Source organism: Elephas maximus, chromosome 7 (genome assembly GCF_024166365.1).
Source record: "Elephas maximus indicus isolate mEleMax1 chromosome 7, mEleMax1 primary haplotype, whole genome shotgun sequence".
Classification (NCBI taxonomy): Eukaryota; Metazoa; Chordata; class Mammalia; order Proboscidea; family Elephantidae; genus Elephas; species Elephas maximus.
The window spans coordinates 88,779,399-88,799,753 of NC_064825.1; the positions used below are offsets into that span (position 1 = coordinate 88,779,399).

At 42.9% G+C, this 20,355-nt stretch overlaps 1 protein-coding gene across 2 annotated transcripts in view; it reads left to right on the top strand.

The window, feature by feature from the left end:
- KIAA1549L (KIAA1549 like) overlaps positions 1 to 20,355 on the top strand; it is a 326,239-nt gene that overhangs the window by 223,128 nt on the left and 82,756 nt on the right. For both annotated transcript variants that reach the window (XM_049890866.1, XM_049890867.1), the window contains exons 9-11: positions 2,118 to 2,269; positions 6,598 to 6,769; positions 14,413 to 14,576. In XM_049890866.1, coding sequence (XP_049746823.1) covers positions 2,118 to 2,269; positions 6,598 to 6,769; positions 14,413 to 14,576 — 488 coding nt within the window. The remainder of the gene's footprint in view (positions 1 to 2,117; positions 2,270 to 6,597; positions 6,770 to 14,412; positions 14,577 to 20,355) is intronic.

Here is a 20,355-nt window from a genome sequence, read left to right on the forward strand (position 1 = left end):
TCTTGACTCTTGCCTTTATTTGATGTCTTCCTTTGAATCCTCAGGGAAAACTCACATAATGTCATCTGTATCACCTCTTTCACTCCTGTCTAGTGGTCAGGAGAGGCGAACTCAGTAGTAGTAGTAGTAGCATTTGAGCAATTTGTTATGTAATTTTACAAACGGGGCATCTTTGAACCAGGACGCGAATAGGCTTTCCTTCTGGTGCCAGGACACAAGCTGGCTCTTCCTGGGACTGATAGCTCTGTTAGGAGGAATCCTGAGGGGCATTTCTGGGACCTGACACAGTGGGAACAGCACGGGAGTGTTTTGTCTTTGTTTACAGGAATTTGGTTGACAGATGAGCTGGGAGCCACTCACAAAGGCCCTAGAAAGAGAACTGCTTTATATCCTCCATGGAGATTATTTGGCATTTATGGTTTCAAAGAAGTAATTTCTAAAACCCAGCTGTGGGTTTTATTTCTCTCTTGATCGCTTTTAAATGTCATTCTTTGTGTCTCATTGTCACCGGTGCTTGATCTGGCCCTGTATAGAGAATGTGATCATTAGTGTTGGCTACTGGTAGCGCCCCATTGCACCGGATGCCGTAACAACAGCACGTCCTTTATATCCAAGCTGTTTCCACATCCCAGTGGATGGATGGTATTAATGATCCTTGGGTGGTCTGCAGTAGAACAAATTCTATTAAATGAATAATCATGCATTATGTTCCCAGATCATGTAAGTTTTGTTCTCTTTAGAAAGATGAGAATTGTTTTAAGCATCTATGATTGCAGGGATGATTGTCCTTGAAGGCAGGGTTTGTATGTTTGGGATGAAGTATGCTTCCCAAGGGACATGGAGGAGGGGCTGGACTTTTGGGGTACACAGAAGGTGGCAATTGCCCCCACAGTAAGTGAGACTCCAGCAGTCCTGAGAAAGCTCTAGTATTCATTGAAACCCTCCAAATGCTTAATGTGCTCAGCTACTAACTGAAAGGCTGGAGGTTTGAGTCTATCCAGAGGCACCTCGGAAGAAAGGCTTGGTGATCAACTTCTGAAAAATCAGCCATTGAAAACCCTGTGGAGCACAGTTCTACTCTGACACAAAAGGGGTGGCCACACATCCAAGTTGACTTGATGGCAGCTGGTTACTGGCGCATGCACTGACCATTGTTTTTATTTCCATCGTTAATGCCTTGCTTGTTGACTACAGATACACCTGGTATTGATGAAGCATGGCAGCTGATTATATGGGGGGGTGAGTGGGATGGGAGAAAGATGGGAAAGAAAGGAGTTCCATTTATCTTCTATGCACCAGGCACTGTGCTGAGCTTCTTTGTACATCCTCTCTGACTTAAACTTTAGAGCCCATTAGGAATATGTTCTGTGATGTAGACTTTCTTATTCCCTTTTTACAGAGAAGGACTTGAACTCTGAGAGCTCCAGTGGGTTCACAACTGGCAAGTGATAGAACTAAGAGAGAGCCCAGTCTCTCTTAAGCTGTCCTCCTTCTCAAATGAGAGAATACCTGAGGGGGTTCTGGGCATCTTTGGGGGTGGATATCAAAAGGACCCCATAGAGGAGGAAGGGGTGAGGACACACAAAAGGGTGGTTTGCCCAGGTATGAGGGGCTGAGTTATAGGGAAGCACTCAGATTCCTCAGCAAAGCTGTGGAGGAGGAAAAATAAAACATCGGCAGCCTTGAGCCAAGGCTTATGAGTGGGAACCAATGAAAACCCAGTTAGCCATACCTGCAACTGTGCTGTATTCCTATATGGACCTTTAACAGCACACATTCTTTTAAATAAAATGTGGGTTTAATGAAGCTGCATTGGAGATGTCACAGCTCACAAAGGAGGGAGCCCAGGCTTTTGGAGTTACACAGGCTTGGGCTTGAACTCTGCTTGTTACTGGCTGTGTGACCTGGACAAGTCACTTAACTTTTTCTGTATCCATAACACGTGGATAATAATTCCTAACTCCTGGGGTTGTTGGGAGGGTAAAATGAGGTAAGAACGGCCAAGCCCTAGCATGGGGCAGAGCATGGTGGTGGGTGCAGGGCCAGCAGTGGCTGTGGTTCCTGAGGCAGCAGGGAGTCAGCCCTCCGAGCATCCCCTCTGCCTTCTGCCTCCGCAGTGCTGCAGGGTGTGGACAACTCGCTCGTGGGCCTACACAACCAGAGCTTTGCCCGGGTCATGGAGCAGCGCCTGGCCCAGCTCTTCATGATGTCTCAGCAACAAGGCCAGCGGTTTAAACGGGCCACCACCCTGGGAAGCTACACCGTGCAGGTGAGTGTGTGCAAAGCTTCTAGAATTGTCTAATAAACGTGGGGGATGTGCTTCCCAAGACTAAGTAAGTCATGCTGTGTGCAGAGAGCACTGGTGCTGTAAACTAGTTAAGCCACTTAGTCAACACTGCTTTTAGGTTTGGGCGACTGATGGTCATAACCATCAAAAGCACGAAGGAGGGTGAGAGTTAGCACCTCACCCTACTAGCTCACTACCCTATTGGTTGTTGCTGTGGGTTGAAGAGTCTTTGGTGGTCTGCAATGACCTCATCAGGTAAAGCAATGGTCAATTTTGTGGCCCAGGTTCGTGGTTTTCCCTCTGGTTCCACGGGACCCCTATAATTTACAGATCTCCAAATGACAGAAAGGAAGTCTCTAGAACTCAGACAGCTCCAAAATGGGATTTACCTCAGCTGAGGGGGATAAAGAACTGCCATACAATCCTCACGTTATTTGTAAACCTAAGAAGCCTAACACATTCTGTGCGTCTAAAAGGCCCCAGGGAGACATTCTTTCCCTGGTTTCTTCTAAGTGCTCTGGTCACTTGGTCCCTGTAGCTGCCTAGAGAGTCTACGAAGCAGATGGGGGTTTAACTCTGGAAATCCTTAATTACAGAGGCTGCAGATCACCCTCTAACATTACCCTTGGAGAAATCTTGATATGAATCATTTGCTATTAAATCAACATAGAGTGAAGTTCTTAGATATTTAAAAGCTCATTCACCTTCTACCTGGTTGTACTAACACTCTCCTTGTCTTCTTTCCCACTAGGAAAGTGGATAACTTTCCCAGGTTTCCCCAAATAAAATTCGTTCTACATAGCTTACGTCACCTTCCACCCAGAGGCCTTTCTTCTGGGCCCAGATAATTTTAAAAGTGGAGCCCTCTTCAAGAATATTTAGATTTAAAGATACTTCCCTAGTTGATATGTTTGAAAAATGAGTCTGAAGAAGAAATACATAGGGCTAATAAAGATTTTTAAATACTTAGCTCCATTCGTGATCAAAGTAATGCAGGTTTTAACAACAAGATGCCATTCCCACCTGCAAAAGATAAGTAAAATTGTGCTATCCAGTGTCGGTGAGCATAGAGTAGATTTCAAATACAGTAAATTGGTACGACCATTCTGGAGGGCAATTGAGTAATTTAGACATCAAGAGCCTTTGAGAAGGTCCCAAACTTTCTCCTAGGAGTTCATCTCTGGGAGATAGAGGTGAACACAAAGATGTATAGGTAAGGGCAGTGTTTTCTCTGAGAGTGTCCAGAAAATGGTCCTATGAGGAGGCCTGAGTCAAAGGGGCTCAATGGTCAAATCAGTCTGGGCAAGTGTACACCCCATATTCCCTTCTTAAAGATTTTCAAAGCGTATTTGCACACCAAAAACTCTAAAAAGATCTGCAGTAAAGCAATCTCAGCTTTACTTCATATGCTGCTTTCCAAATAAAAGACCCTTGTTTTCAGTAATATCTACTTTCTGAATACTTTATTATAATACTTTTTCTACTTTCCACTTTTCATACTTTATTATGAAAAGTTTCAAACATGCAAAAAAATGAGAAAATTATACAATGAACACCCATCTACTCACTATCTAGGCTCTATGATTAATATTATACTATTTTACTATTTTATACTTGATATAGATTTTTTTGCAATTCATCAGTGTTGTTGCATTATTCAGTAGTTTATTCCCTTTTATTGCTGAATAATCTTTCCTTATATGAGTATACTATCTTTTGTTTATCCATTCTTCCATTGAATGACACTTGGCTTTTTCCAGGTTTTAGCTTTTATAAATAAAGTTGCTGTGAACGCTCTTCTACAAGTCTTTTTACGGCCATATGTTTTTGTATCTCTTGAATAAATAGTGGAGTTGCTACTTCATAGAATCAGTGTGTGTTAGTGCTCTAAGAAACTGCTAGTCCTTTTTCCAAAGTGGTTGTACCATTTTACACTATTGCCAGCTGGCTGTGTAGTTCCCGTTGCTCCACATCCTCTTCAACACTTGGTGTTCTCCTTATTTTTAGCCATTGTGGTGGGTATATACTGGTGTCTTATTGTGGTTTTAATTTGAATTTACTTGATGACTAATGTTGAGCATTTTTTATGTGCTTATTGGCTATTCTGCTGGTGAAGAATATTGAATATACCATGGACTGCCAACAGAAGGAACAAGTCTGTCTTGGAAGAAGCGCAGCCAGAATGCTCCTTAGACATAAGGGTGGTGAGACTTTGTCTCGCATATTTTGGACATGTTATCAAGAGGGACCGACCAGTCCCTGGAAAAGGGCGTCATGCCTAGTAGAGGGTCAGTGGAAAAGAGGAAGACCCTGAATGAGATGGTTTGGCTCGGTGGCTGCAACAGTGGGCTCAAGCATAACAAGGATTGTGAGGATGTTGCAGGACCAGGCAGTGTCTCATTCTGTTGTACATAGGGTCGCTCTGAGTCAGAACCACTTGACAACACATAACAACAACAACAACAGTTGGCTATTCAGATATCTTCCTTTGTGAGCTTTATGGCTGGATTTTTTGCCCATTTTTTATTGCATTGTAGTAATATCTTTTTTTTTAATTGCTAAATATAGCATATAGAGAAACTCATATAAAAAATATAGGAGCTTAAAGAACACTGATTAAAAAAAAAACACACACAACCCAAAGGCAAAAACATTACATTTACCTTACTTACCCCAGAAGCCCCTCCTATGTGCCTTCTCTGATTGTACCTCCTTTTGGTGGCATGGTGGTTAAGAGCTCAGCTGCTAACCAAGAAGTTTGGCAGTTCAGATCCACCAGCCATTCCTTAGAAACCCTGTGGAGCAGTTCTACTCTGTCCCATAGGGTCGCTATGAATCAGAATCGACTCGACAGCAGCTGGTTTGGTTGTTTTTTTCTGGCCAGAGTTCAATGTGATTCTGAAGTTTGTGTTAAATCAGTCTTGTATTTACTGTATAGTTTTTGACACCTGCATATGCATCCCTAAGTAGTGTATCATTTAGTTTTGCCTGATTTTGAATTTGATATCCTGTGATTTATTTCTTTCACTCAATATCAGGCTTTTATATTTACACATATTGATATAAATAGCAGTAGTTCATTTATTATCACTATAATATTTCATTGTATGACTATACCTTAACTCACAGTCTACTATTAATGATTTTTAGATTTTTCCAGTTTTTTGCTATTATGAACAAAGCTGCTATATTTTAAAAAATATTTTTAATATCCTCTGAAATGCCTATTCTGTAGTACATATTTTGCCAAATGCTATATTATAATGTTTATCGATTGTTAATGATAGTAGTGAAAAGTTGATAATCTAAATGTTCAATAATAAAGGGTCAGTTAAGTGTATGTTTATGAGATACCTATACAATAGAATACTACGTAGGTATAAACATTTATGTTTTATGTATTTAGAATATTTATAAATTGTTCATTAAAACTGAGAATTAGTAGCAATTAAAATGATTAATTATAAAGGAGTTGTTAAGTAAATTCATGAGATACGCATTGGAAATCATGTAGAAATTAACATTTATGCTTTTGTTATATTTAAGGCCATTTAAGGATACAAGAAAAAATAGCAAGACATGATACTATATATAGGATGTGATAAACAATTTTATAAAAAGAAAAAAAAAGATTTGTGTGGGAAAAGGCAATGAATAGAAGCAAATACTCCAAAATGATAACAATAATTAGCTTGTGATAGAGGAATTGCAGATGATTTTTATTTTATTTCTTTATGCCTTTCTGGATTTTCATCTTTTCTGAAGTGAATATGTCAAACTTTTAAAGTGAGAAAAGATAACAAATGTTAATTTAGAAAAAGGACACCGTGTCCCAAGTACTGTTCTTATCAGCCATATTTTGAGTCACGAACATATACCTTAATTTTTTTTTCCTTTCTGGCAGTTGCAGGAATTTGAAATTAAAAGCTGTGTTTGAGACTAACCTAGCATGTCCTGATTTAATGTGACGGCCTGTTTTTAATTGAGGTCAGAGTCCTGTGTGGAAGCTGGGAAACATCAGCATTCCAGTGTTTCCTTCTCCAACCCCGAATTGTTCTTTCTGGATGTTCATATTTTCGCAATCTTTTTTCTCTTCCCATCTCCCCCTCCACCCACAGCAGGGCTTCTTGAGCTGTTGCTGAAAGGGAGGCACACAAAGACTGAAGTCTAAAACACACGTTGTGGGGCCACTTAACTGCTGAAGGCTGCAGCAGTTGGGAGAGAGCCCGCTGATGGCAGGGGTGAATGCAGGGGCAAATGCAAGGTCAATGCCAGATGCCCTGTAAACATGGCCTCTCTTTTTCCGAAAGATGGTAAAGATGCAGCGTGTGCCGGGGCCGAAGGACCCAGCGGAACTGACTTACTACACCCTGTACAACGGGAAGCCTTTGTTGGGGACTGCAGCGGCCAAGATCCTGAGCACCATCGACTCCCAGAGGATGGCCTTGACCCTGCATCATGTTGTCCTTCTGCAAGCTGATCGTAAGGGGACAGCCTTTTAATGCTTTATTTTTAATGCCGTTGTTAAATGTCTTCTGCAAATCAAAGTGATTCCTCAAACCCGTGTTAATGGAACCAGAGCTAAACATATTTCTGCTGATAGAAGATTCTGAAATCAATCTGCTATGTTTCCTGTGTGGCTTAAAGCAATAGGTTTTGGGCAAGGAATATTCTGAATATTAGAATGATGGTAATGATATTGCTTTGGCCCCCAAGTCGTACCCACTCTTCCTCCTCAATGTAATCTACTGACTAGCTAAGAAAAATCACAGTGGCCGAGATTATATTTGTATGCCGGGGGAATTCAAGATAATTTGATTCAATAAATATTTATAGAGTCCTCCATGAACAGTGCTAGGTGCTGGAGGACGTGCAGAAGTGAGCAAGACCTGGGAGAGGAGAGGAAGTTAATGCAGTTATGAAGGGGTACAATGCAGGAAAGTGCTGCTGGAAGGCAAAGTGACATAGAAATCAACAGAGTTTGCATTGAATGGGGCACCTGGAAAGAATTAATAGAGAAGGGATATTAAAAATAATAGCTACCACTTTGAATATGCTACCTGGTGACAGATACTGTGCTAGTTGCTTTACATAAAAAAAAAAAACCAATTTCTGCTCTCATTGCAACAGAGTTTAGTCGCCTCCAAATTACAGATGAGGAAACCGAGGCTCCATAAAGGTAAATGACTTCCTCAGCATCACAGAGCTAGTACTTTGGCAACCAGGATATGAATCTGGATTGTCCTGACTTCAAACCTGTGTTCTTAACTGTGTTACACTGTGAGATTTCAGCAGGAGGGCTGTGTGTTCCAGAAAGAGGGTACAGTGTGAGCAAAAGACTGGAGGTGAAAAGCACCAGGTGTGCTTGAAAACTAGGAGTTCAGATTGCCTGGAATGAGGAAACAGGTAGAGGAGCAGATGCAATTAGAAAGGTGTAGTGACTGGGGGACTGTGGCCTTGAGTGGCAAGGGAAGGAGTGTAGCATTGTATGATCAGCTGAGTGCAACTGTTACAGATTTCTGAGCCAGAGAGTAATATCATTGGAACTGGCCCTTATTTAGGGAGGTTGCTCTGCCAGCGCAGAGTACAGGGCCAGCAGAAAAGAGGAAGACCCTCAACAAGGTGGATTGACACAGTGGCTGCAACAATGAGCTCAAGCATAACGATTGTAAGGATGGTGCAGGACCGGGCAGTGTTTCATTCTGTTGTGCATAGGGTCGCTGTGAGTCGGGACCGACTCGATGGCATCTAACAACAACTCTGTCAGCAGTGTCCAGGAAGGGTCAGAATAGGAGACGGAATATGGTGTGACCATTAAGTAAGGGCCTTACCATGGCCCAAGGGTTTGGGGTCCAAAGGAGGACTATAAGTGAAAAGAGAGTTAGGAAATGAGGAGTGGAAGGTGAGAGCTTTTGTGATAGAAATTTCAGTATTTGGCAACAAACAGCATAAAGGACATGGGAGATTATCTTCCATTGATTTCCCGGTTGGTGTCCACGCTGCTTGAGAACTTGATGCCTGGCTCATGGTTTTCCTTCCCTCCTGTCTTCTCCCTTTTTCCTGAATGACTTTTGCTTCTGGGGTGATGGCCCAGACCACATGCTGTGGTGGTTTTCACTTCTTCTTTGCCTAGGAATGATGGTTGCCCTCTGTATTCTTGAGTTTTGAAATGACCTTTTTTGACCAAAATCCTCTTCTTTTGCACTTTCCCGTTCCCTCCTTTTGGGCTCTGTCCCCGTCTCTGGTCAACCACTTGTTTCATCTGTTTTGCTTCATCCTCTTTATGTGGATTTTTGTAGGTTTCCACTCTCCAGGAGCAGATGAGAAGAGACAAGCCAATGAGAAAGAGGAGGAACAGAGATTTTTTAAGTCCCATTTTCTCCTAATAGTTTTGAGGTCAGCACTTTGAATAGAGAACCACAGTGTTGAATGACCACCTTGTCCCTGTGAAGGAGACTGTAATGCCCTGTGTGTTTCCCAAAACCTCACTGCTGTCGAGTTGATTCCGACACATAGCAACCCTGAAGGACAGAGTAGAACTGCTCCATAAGGTTTCCAAGGAGTACCTGGTGGATTCAAACTGCCGACCTTTTAGTTAGCAGCCGTAGCTCTTAACCACTACACCACCAGCGTTTCCCTGTGTGTTCCAGTGCCTTCTAAATCACTAGTTCTAGAACCAAGATGGGAGTGGGCAGTGGCCACTTGACCTTTCCACCTCTGAGTAACAGAGCAGCACTTGATTCCTTAGAAGTGGCTATGTTTCAGATGGAGGTTCTCATCTGCTCCATTTGTGGCCTTTCAGGGTGGTTATCCAGCTGCTGGGGTAGGGAAATGTCTCCCCACAAGAAGCAAATTAAAGCTAGAAGTGGTTTACCATACATGGCCATCAGACATTTATCTCAAAAAAGGCTGCTTAAAGAAAGCAATAGACTGACCCTAGGAGAAGGAACTCTCATTCATTCATTCTTTCAACAAATTTTTTTGAGCACCTACTATGTGCCAGGCACTGTTGTAGGCCCTGGGGATGCAACAGAACAGAGCAGACAAAACCATTACCTCCGTGGAGCTGATGTTCCTAGTGTGCAGATCAAATAAACAAAATAAATGAGTGATATGTTAGATGCTGATAAGTGTTATGGAGAAAGGTAAACAGGAAAAGGGCTAGGGGACAACAGGGAGGGGAATCAGGGAGATACTTACTGAGGAAGTAACCTTTGAGTGACCATCTGAAGGAAGGCAGCAAAGGAATGATCCCTGAGGATATCTGAGAGCAGGGTTCCAGGCATAGGGCTGGAGACAGGAGATGTTTGAAGGGTTTGAGGCCCAGCAAAGCGGCCACTGAAGAAGGATAGATGAAGCCAGGGGTGCAGACAAAGGGGCCAAGGTGCAGAAGTGCCCCAAGTGGAGTGGTGAGTGGGGTAGGAAGCCACAGAAGGGTTTAGGCAGGAGAGAAACATGGACAGAGCACTCACTAGCTGTTGGGCACTGGGCTACAGTCTTCCCGGCATTGACTCACACCAAGTTAAGGAACTCATGTTTGAGACAAAGGTGACAGCATGAAAACAAGCTGGGAACATTTTTTATTTTTTTCTTTTTTGTGTTTTTCCATCCCTCCCTCCCCGCATAACCACCGAAGATTGTTTCTTTTTGTGTGTAAACCTTTTCAGGAGTTTTTACAGTGGTGGTCTCATACAATGTTTGTTCTTTTGTGATTGATTTATTTCACTCAGCATAATGTCCTCCAGATTCATCTCATCCATGTTATGAGATGCTTCACAGATTCATCACTGTTCTTTATTGTTGCATAATACTCTGTTGTATGTATGTGCTGCGGTTTGTTTATCCATTCATCTGTTGATGGGCAGCTAGGTTGTTTCCATCTTTTTGCTATTGTGAATAATGCTGCAATGAACATGGGTGTGCCTATGTCTATTTGTGTGAGGACTCTTAATTTCTCTAGGCTATATTCCTAGAAGTGGGATTGCTGGATCATATGGTATTTCTATTTCTAGCTTTCTAAGGAAGCGCCATATCGTTTCCCAAAATGGTTGTATTATTTTGCATTGCTGGGAACATTTTTTAATGGGCTCTTTTCTCCTGTTTAACATTTGCTTTCTGTGAGAATAATTTATCATGAATTTGGATTATTCTTCATTTCTCTGACAAATACTTCTGCAGGGACACGTGTACTTCCATTCATATGTGTTAACTCAGGAACGACTTACATTGTGTACTGTTTCAGAGAAATGACTTCAAAATGTCTAACCTCCCTGGGGCTCAGTTTCCTCATCTGCAAACTGGGGATCAGAATAGCATGTGAGCAAAGAGCCCATCACATAGCCACTCAGTAAACTTTGGCTCCTTCTATCTTCCTCTACTGCAATTTTTGCAAATTAACCATTTGTTCCATTTCACCTCTGTCCATGACTCTGTACTTTTAGATCATTATGCCAATGAATATATTGGGTTTGGATGGCTTCAGTTGACCTAACTTTACTATCATTTTGACAATTAAATGAATTTATTAATGTGCAAAAGATAAATCTGTTCTCTCCCCATTTCCGTAGAGGTGAAGGGATTTTACATACTGCACCAAGATGAAATACAGCTGCCAAAAAAATACAGCTGAGTAAAAGCCAAACACATGTAAATATTTCATTCTTGCCGATGAAAAATGTATATATTCAGGGGATCATGCTCTAACGTGCTATATATATATACATTTTTCTCCATCAGGATAGAATAGCATAGCCAAATAGAGGCATACTGATACTTTTCACAGGAGCTGTAAGCTTTAAAAAATGTTAATGGCATAAAACTCACATATAAATACTGAATTACTAAAAATAGTAGCAATTAAGTGTTAATGTCAACAGAAGTACATTGTCTAATGAGCTGTTTTCAGAAGCTAATAATGTGATTAATCACCAATTGATAAAAACTGTGGAAAAGAAGGTCTTTTGTACTAATAGTATTTCAAATCCAAGTGCAGCCAGAAGAGAGGAAATTCTTGGCTAACAAGATACTGGTTGAAATCAGGGGGTGGTTAAAGTCAGAGAGAAAGCTGACTGGCTCCTCAGGCAGGTACTCACCACATGGCATTTACTGGTGGGGTCTTTATATCCTAGGGTCTGGTCCTCAGCTTTGCAGGTCTAGTACCCACCTCCCTGGAGATCAGCAGGTTCAGGAGGACCAACTCATGCTAACCAGACTTATAAGAGCTTGATATGTAAACCAGATGGCCAGTATCTTAATTTAAACTATGACTAGAACTGCCAAGGAGATGGGACTTTTCCTTTTAGCTGGTTGATAATCTGTCCTGTAAGAAAGCCTATATGAGGAGCCAAATTGTAACGGATAATGTAATTCATTTATACATTCATTGAACATTTAATTGAGTATCTACTATGAGCATGTAAAGAAGACCTGGTTGTGTAACGGTTAAGCACTTGGTTGCTAACCTAAATAAAGTTTGGCAGTTAGAATCCATCCAGCAGCTCCGTGGGAGAAAGACCATTGCAGTAATTCAGGTAAGAGATATTGGTTGCTTGGGCCACAGTGGTAGCAGTGGTAAGAAGTGAAGATTCTGGATATATTTGGAAGGTGGAAGTGACGGGATTTGTTGATGAATAGGATTTCGGGTGAGATTAAAACAGAAAGATAAGCTTTGATGTCAAGGTTATTGGCCTGGGGCAATGTAAGGAAGGAATCGCCATTTATTGGAGTGGAGAATATCACAAGAAGAACAGGTTTGCTGGGAAATTGAGAGTTTGGTTCTAGGTATATTAAGTTTGAGTTACCTCTTGGAGATTTGAGTATGCAGTTGGATATAGCAGTCTAGAGTTTAGGGTAGAGGTCCTGGCTGGAGATATAGAAATCAGCATCATCAGAGCACAGATGGTGTTTAAAACCATGAGTCTGGATGCTCATCTCAGTGCTTTGAACCGGTTGCATTTCTAACAAGTTCCCAGGGAGTTATACATAAGAATCACCTGGGGATCTTATCAAAATGTAGATTCTGATTCAGTATATCTGGGGTGGAAATGCACGTTCTCAGGAGAGGTTCAGACTGGAATGAACCAGTTCACAAAGCTCTGAATCATCTAAAAAGTGAAAGAGAAGAGAACTTTGGTGGTATTAATGGGCAATTATCACCAAGCTGAAAGAGCCCATTGCAGCCCTCTTGTCCATCAAGGTAGACCTGCTTGCTCTCTGACCAGATTCTTCATGTCTGCCAGTCAGCATATGTTCCCCTGGCATGGACAAGTTCATGCCTGCCTTTTATGCCTTTTTCTAGATTTCCTGCAGACCCCACTTCCTTCTGATGATAACTTTCTTCCTGCAGATAATCACTCTGGTTATTGTTTTTTATTCCAATCCTAAGAACATATTGGTCATTTTGACTTTTCAATTGGACCAAACTATTCCAAGCTTCCCACCAGTGATCCTGGGGGAGACTCATTGATCTCACGTTGAGGGCCTTTTCCTTTTTCCTTTTCGTCCTTCCTCTTTTCCTTCTTCTTTCCTTCCTCCCTCCTTTCCTTCCTTCCTCACTTACTCCCTCTCTCCCTCCTTCCCTTCTTTCTTTTAGATTTTTCCTAACCAAACTTAGCAAAAAGTTGAAAAAAGTATATAGTGAACACCTATGTACCCACCACCTAGATTCTAAGTCAATATTTTACTATATTTCTGTTATCACACAATCTATCCTACCATCCATCCATCTTACTTTTTTTGATGCATTTCAAAATAAGTTACAGACATCAGTATACTTCAACCCTAAATACTTGAGCATGCATATCATTAACTACAGTTCAGTGTTTGTTTATGATATGTTTAGGCAAAATTTACGTACACTGAAGTACACAGATCTTAAGTAGAGAATTTGATGAGCTTTGACAAATGAATTCAGTTTTGTAACGCAAATTCGTACTGTGATAGAGTATGACATTCACCCCATTGCCCCTCCTAGGTTAATTAATCCCACTTCCACCACTGCAGGCACCTACTGTCCTGATGACACATGCTTTCTACTGACGATCACTTTGGTTACACTTTTCTTTACTCGGATTCTGAGGACAGCCTGGTTTTTTTAATTAGACTGAGGCATTCTCAAACTTCCCCTGCCAGCTATTTTGGGGGAGATACACCTACTCTTTTTGTATTTTATTCATTGCTTACTCAGAGGTTCATCTCTCTGTAGCCTTTGCCTCCTGATTCTACCACCTACTTCTTTTTTTTAATTTTTTTTGTGCTTTAAGTGAAAGTTTACAAAAAAGTCAGTCTCTCATACAAAAATTTATATACACCTTACTATGTACTCCTAGCTGCTCCCCCATTAATGAGGCAGCACACTCCTTCTCTCCACTCTCTCTTTTCGTGTCCATTCAGCCAGCTCCTGTCCCCCTCTGCCTTCCCATCTCCCCTCCAGACAGGAGCTGCCCACATAGTCTCATGTGTCTACTTGAGCCACGAAGCTTGCTCTTCACCAGTATCATTTTCTGTCTTATAGTCCAGTCCAATCCCTGTCTGAAGAGTTGGCTTTGGGAATGGTTTCAGTCTTGGGCTAACAGAAGGTCTGGGGACCATGACCTCCGGGGTCCTTCTAGTCTCAGTCAAACTATTAAGTCTGGTCTTTTTAACAGAATTTGAGGTCTGCATCCCACTGTTCTCCTGCTCCATCAGGGATCCTCTGTTGTTTACTACCTACTTCTAATCCTTAGATCTCTTCTCTCCTCCTTTGGCTCTTGGGTATCATCAGTGGAGGAAGTTAGCAATGACACATCTTCCTCCTCCTCCTCTTAACAATAATGAAGACTAGCATTTATTGAGCACCTACTGGGGACCACATGCTGTGCCAAATCACCACATGTACTTTGTGTCATTGATTCCTCACATAATGATAGCCCCATTTTACAGATGAGGAAACTGGGCCTTAGAGAGCTCGAGTAACTTGCCAAGGTCACCCAGCTACAGCGGCAGAACCTTTCTGACCCCAAACCCTCTTAACCTCCACACCCTCCCCTTCCATGACTTGGGTTGGGAGGAATTTGTCTTGGGGTCACTTCCCTCTTCCTTTCCTCAGTGCTGCTCGTCACGTGCTTCCTGCTTGTTCTTTCCCACAGCTGTTGTGAAGAACCCGCCCAACAACCTGTGGATCATTGCTGCGGTGCTGGCGCCCATCGCCGTGGTCACAGTGATCATCATCATCATCACTGCCGTGCTCTGCAGGAAGAACAAGAACGACTTCAAGCCAGACACCATGATGAACCTGCCTCAGAGGGCAAAGGTATGCGGAAGCAGAGCAGGAACCCAGGCCTGCACAGCTCTTCCTGTCTTTCCCCTCTGGTTTCTGAGGCCATTGCAAATACCATCAAAGACATCCTTACAAGCCCTCATTTTGAAGGAGACCCTTTATTTTTATAATCAGGACATGATAGGTAATACTTATCTAATGCTCACTCTGCCATCAGTGCTTCTAACTGCTTTACATGTAGCAATTTGCTTAATCCTTATAGCAATTCTTTGAGGAAGTACCATTATTTTACAAGTGAGGAAACTGAGGCACAGACAGGTAGGAACTAGATAGACCTGAAAGGGGCCTTGTTATTGTTGTTAGCTGCCATGGAGTCAGCTCCTGATTCATGGCGTCCCCGTACACAAGGGAACCAAGCACTGCCTGATCCTGCACCACCTCGTGATCAGTTGCAGATCGGACCATGGTGATCCATAGGATTTTCACTGGCTGATTTTCGGAAATAGATTTGCAGCCCTTTCTTCCTAGTCCATCTTAGTCTGGAAGCTCTCCTGAAACCTGTTCAGCATCATAGCAACACACAAGCCCCCAATGACAGATGGGAGGTGCCTCACATGAGGTACATTCCCAGGTCTCCTGCATGGAAGGCCAGAGTTCTACCACTGAACCACCCCTGCCTCTGAAAGGAGCCTTAGATCATCTAATCTGACTCCCTCCTTTTACAGATGAGAAGCAACTCCTTCAAGGTTACACAGTTAGTAAGTAGAAGAACTGATTATATAGAACCAAGTCCCTTGGCTCCCAATGCAGGGTTGTTCTGGGGATATTAGACCCTCAAAAACAGCCCTTCTTCCGTTGGCTGGAATGATGTACCTTCGAAGGCTGCCATGGTGGACTAGCTGCAGAACCTTGGCCAGGTAACCATCAAACTCCAGTTCTGTGGCTTGACTGAAGCCTGACTGGAGCCTGTCCTCCTCCAGTGAAGCCACCTCTCTGTACCTTCCACCTCCACTGACTGGGAGGGGCATGGATTAAGGAGACATTGAAGGCTAATTTTCCAATCATGTCTCTCCCTTCATGATATCCACCAAGAGAAATATAATAACTTGTAATACCTGATGTTTAAATAATGCCTTAGAATTTGCTGGGCTTTTCTGGGTTCATCACCTCCTTTGCTCATCACAGCAGACCTGTGAGGTAGATCATAGTTAGGGCAGGTTTTATTATTCTCATTGTGCTGCCGAGAAACCCAAGAGAAAGAGAGTCTGAGGGACTTGTCCAGAGTCATATAATGAGCACCAGAGGGGTGACTCAGGCACATGTCTGAGTCCCTGAGCTCTTTCTACATTACACACCTGCCAGAACCTTGAGATTTGGCAAGTAGAAATCCCCTTCCAGCTCTGAACTTCAGAGCTGGGTCTGCCTGTGCAGGAATGAAACAGTGAATACATCTTGCACTTCATATGCACTGGAATGTGCAGCAGCTGTGGAGATCATCCCTGCTGGGAGCCACACTACAGGCTTAGTTCTTTCCAGATGATCACACCTCGCTTCAGCAAAGGAAATCAAAGGATTTCCATTGTTTACTAAACTGATACACCTGTTGCAGAGCTACAGCTTGATTAGACACTGTGTACTGAATAGACAAACCCTGAGGAAGATTGTTCTATTTCTGTTGCCACAAAGGCACCCGCTTCCCAGATACAGTATGATGTTGGTAAGAAATGTATGTTGGAAAATTATCCAAGCAGGGGCATTTCTGTTCCATCTTAGCTTAGTTACAACTTGAGCCTTTCAGATGTAACAGTAATTACCAGAATCTAATTGCAGCCTAGCCCAGGAATGCAAAACACACCGTACTGAGGCTGTAAATAGTATTTTTGTGATACAGATTAAACCAAAGTTTTATTAATTTGCCAAGCTGGGTTGGGCAGTACACGATTTCAGCATACCTTCTGGCTGGAGAGCTGCCTGAAGCTGGAGCCAATGAATGTGGGTTTTCGTAGCCCCTTTCATGTTCCCACCCGGTGCATTGTGCTTCTGAGATACCTGGCCGATACTGAAAATCAAGCATACTTATGTTTCATGAGAAGATTGAATTCACTTATGTGTGCTGGCAGTGGTGGTGGTGGTAATGGTGGTTGTGATTGTTTTCTTCCTCAGTGAGGCTGGGCTATGCATTTTGCTTTCCAAAACCCTTTTATCACGGGAAACCAGCAGAGTGGAACTGTCTCGTTCTCACCGAGGTCCTTCTGCCATTGCAACCCAGGCACACTGCAGTGTTGGAGGGAGGAGAGAGCTGCCCACATCGCTTCTTACAACCTTGTGTGTGTGAGCAGAATTCAATTAATGCCAAGGGGACAAGGCTGAATGAGAGAGTTAGCCCTCGCCACCAATCCATGAACTCGGAGGATGGTCCCAGGGGCATCACTGTGTCTTTGGACTGCAGGCTCCAGTGGCAGAGGACAGTGCTGGGGATCCTTGCTGAGACTCAGTAATTAATTAACACGCTAAGCAGAGGAGGTGAATGTGCCTTCCTGGGAGCTGAGGCTAGGGCGTGGATGCCTGCACCCTTCTCCAGAGACAAGGTACTATGGACGTAACCTGTTACCATTGTCGTCAGCTAGGCTTCTGCAGGGAGAATGTTGAGAAAATGATATATACAGAAGGGCCAGGAGTCATGCCTTTTCCACCTCTTTTCTTCCTAGTTCAGTTCTCTGTATCCCTTATCATTGGATTTGCAGCCTTTTCCCAGTTGTTCCCTTCATATAATTGAAGAGAATGTGCCACCTGGAAAAGGCAACCTTAGGAGAAGGTAATTGGGGCCATACCCTGATGTAGGAAGGAGCAGGGAGGGCCTGCAAGGGTTGGCATGAAGATCTGCTTGGGACAATCACCCCCCAAGGACAGCCAACTGTCTCCTCTCTTGCATACTATCTGTATGACCTTGGGAAGTTATATAACCTCATCGTGCCTCAGTTTTCCCATCTGTAAAGTGGAGGTGATAACAGTACTCACAAGTTATCATGAAGATTCAGTTACCTATACATTGCTTTGATCTGTGCCTGCCATATAATAAATATTATATGCAAGTTGGCCTATTTGAGCACACATGCTTTTTTCTTAAAAGGTCTGGGTAACATGTCTACCTTTGTAATTATTGGAGATTATTTTGATTTGATAATTTTATAAAATCCCACTGAAGCACCTATACGTACTTCATAATGTTTTTGTTTTTCTTTTGCTGTTGCCAAGAGTCACTAATGTGCATCCAATGGAAATTAATTCATCTCAGGTAACTTTCAAAGGTTGAGAGTTGAATGGCCACATTGTCCTGGGAGTCAGAAAACTGAGTTTTAGTTACCTCTTAGCTGTGTGATCTTGGGCAAGTCACTGAACCTCTCTGAACTTCCATTTTTCTTTATCTTTAGAAGGAAGATGGTGATATTTTTCCTCTTTACCTCATAGGGGTATTGTGAGGATGAAATGAGGTGTCAGTGTTTTATGGACTTTAAGTACCAAACATATGCCTGGATTGTTATTATTAACCTAATAACAATGGCCATCTTTTACACTTGTCATTCCTTAATGTCTCTCTTTCAGCACTCTCATCATCACTAATCTAGTCACCTGAAGTACCCAGTGGATAACTCCAACCTAGTGTGAAGGGTAAGGGGTCAAATCCAGACAGAGTGAGGGTGACGGGGAGATAGGATCAGAGCCACCTTCTACACCTCACGGGGATCTTGGAAATCCTTGCTGCCATTAGAGAAGGTCATTGCCTCACTACAGGCCAGGAGTCTCAGTAGGAGGTGCCCAACCAAGATGGCAGACTATAGAAGGAAAGGAGAGGTCATGGGAAGAATCATAAAGCTGTGGTTAGATGCTCAGGCTCTGAGTCATATACTACTGGGTTTAAATCTTATGTCCACAACAGAGCCGCTGTGTAAGCCTAGGTAAGTTGCCTAACTTCTAGAAGCCTCAGCTTCTTCGTCTATAAAGATTCATAACCTTCTTGAACTAGATAATTTATGCAATGTTCAGTACTGTACAGGTAATACTGAATAAGGCCAAAACTGTGAGTCCCTTGAGGGTAGGGGACCATTTGTTGTTCATCTTTATATTATTCATCTTTATATCTTCAACGGCAAGCACAATGCTCAATAACTGTTGTTGGAACTGAAGTGAACTGGACAATGGGGCATGGGGGTGCAGCAGAAAAGGAGCCAGGGGATGAGGCTGGGCAGGTGGGTGCAGCCAGATTGTGAAGGGCTTTGAATGCCTTGCCAAAGAGTTTGGGTGCCATCAAACATTGTTCATGAGGGAGTGACATGACCAGACATGGTTTTAAGGATGATAACACTGGAGGCTTGTTGAGGGTGGACCTAGAAAGATGAATAGGAGCAATAAGACCAGTGCAGGAAACAACGGAACGGTGGATGTGGGGAGAAAAGGTCAACTCCAAGAAACATTTCTGGAATTGAGTCAATTGGTGACCAATTGCTTGGGGAGGAACAGACAATTCAGTATTCTAGGGACATGATCAAGTCATCCAAAGGCTCTGTTCTCTTTCACGTAGCACCAGTGCATAGGACAGAAAAGAACAGACATTTGCTTCCCTTAGCAAAACACTATTTCAGAAACACATCCCAGATCCTGGTGTCAGAATGCCAGTGATTTCACATGGATTAGAGCATGGCTGTCTCAGAGGAGAGGAAGGGTGACCACATTTCCCAGAGTGAGGTCCCCCAGGGAATTGGAGGAACCATCCATGGAAAAGCTACCAACTCATGGCAACCCCGTGTGTGGCAGAGTAGACCTGTGCTCCACGGGGATTCCAGTGGCTGATTTTTTGGAAGTAGATCACCAAGTCTTCCGAGGCACCTCTGGGTAGACTCAAACCTCCAATCTTCTGATTAGCAGTCAAGTGTGTTAACTGTTTGCACTATCCAAAGACTCCATGGTAGGATTAGAGGCATCTTAAAATGAGGAATATTTAATGGATTTAACAATAAAACTCCATCCTATTCTGAGACTCAGTGGTAAAATTTGATGAGTTGGCCCACAGTCCCAGATATAATAAATTTGGAGCCTCCCTGGAGCTCCGGTGGTGCAGTGGTTAAGCATTCAGCTGCTAACCAAAAGATCAGCAGTTCGAATCCACCAGCTGCTCTGTGGAAACCCTATGGGGCAGTTCTGCCCTGCCCTATAGGGTCACCATGAGTCAGAATCGACTCGACAGCAACAGGTTTGTTTTTTTTTCCAGAGCCTCCCTGGTGCATTTCTTAACTAAATTAGCTTCTGAAGGAGGAGCTTCTTATCATATCAAGTTCTGATAAGATTCAAGTGGTGAAGGTGGCTTTTCATCCCCAAATTTTGTTGAAAAGAATGACTGACGTCCATTTCATCCGGACTGTGAGTTAGTGGAAGCGCATATGACAATGATAACTAATGTTGATTGAGCTCTTACTAAGTGTCACTTAGCTAAATGCTGAACAAGAGTTTCCTTACTTAATCCTCACAGGAGCCCCTGAGGGCAGTTAGATATCACTCTCACCTACACACACATGTCATCATATTTACCCTAATATCATTCCCATTTTACAGATGGAAACGGATGCTCAGAGGACTTCAGTAATTTACTCCAGGTCATACAGCTAATAAGTGAAAGAGCCAGGATTTGAGCCCAGGCAGTCTGCTTTCGGAGCTGTTGCTGTAATCTCCACCCTGTACTGCCTCAGATTTGTATTGTGCTGCTTTGGGGTGCAAAGCAGAGTTGAGGCACTCCCAGGAATTGTTTAAACATGGCTCT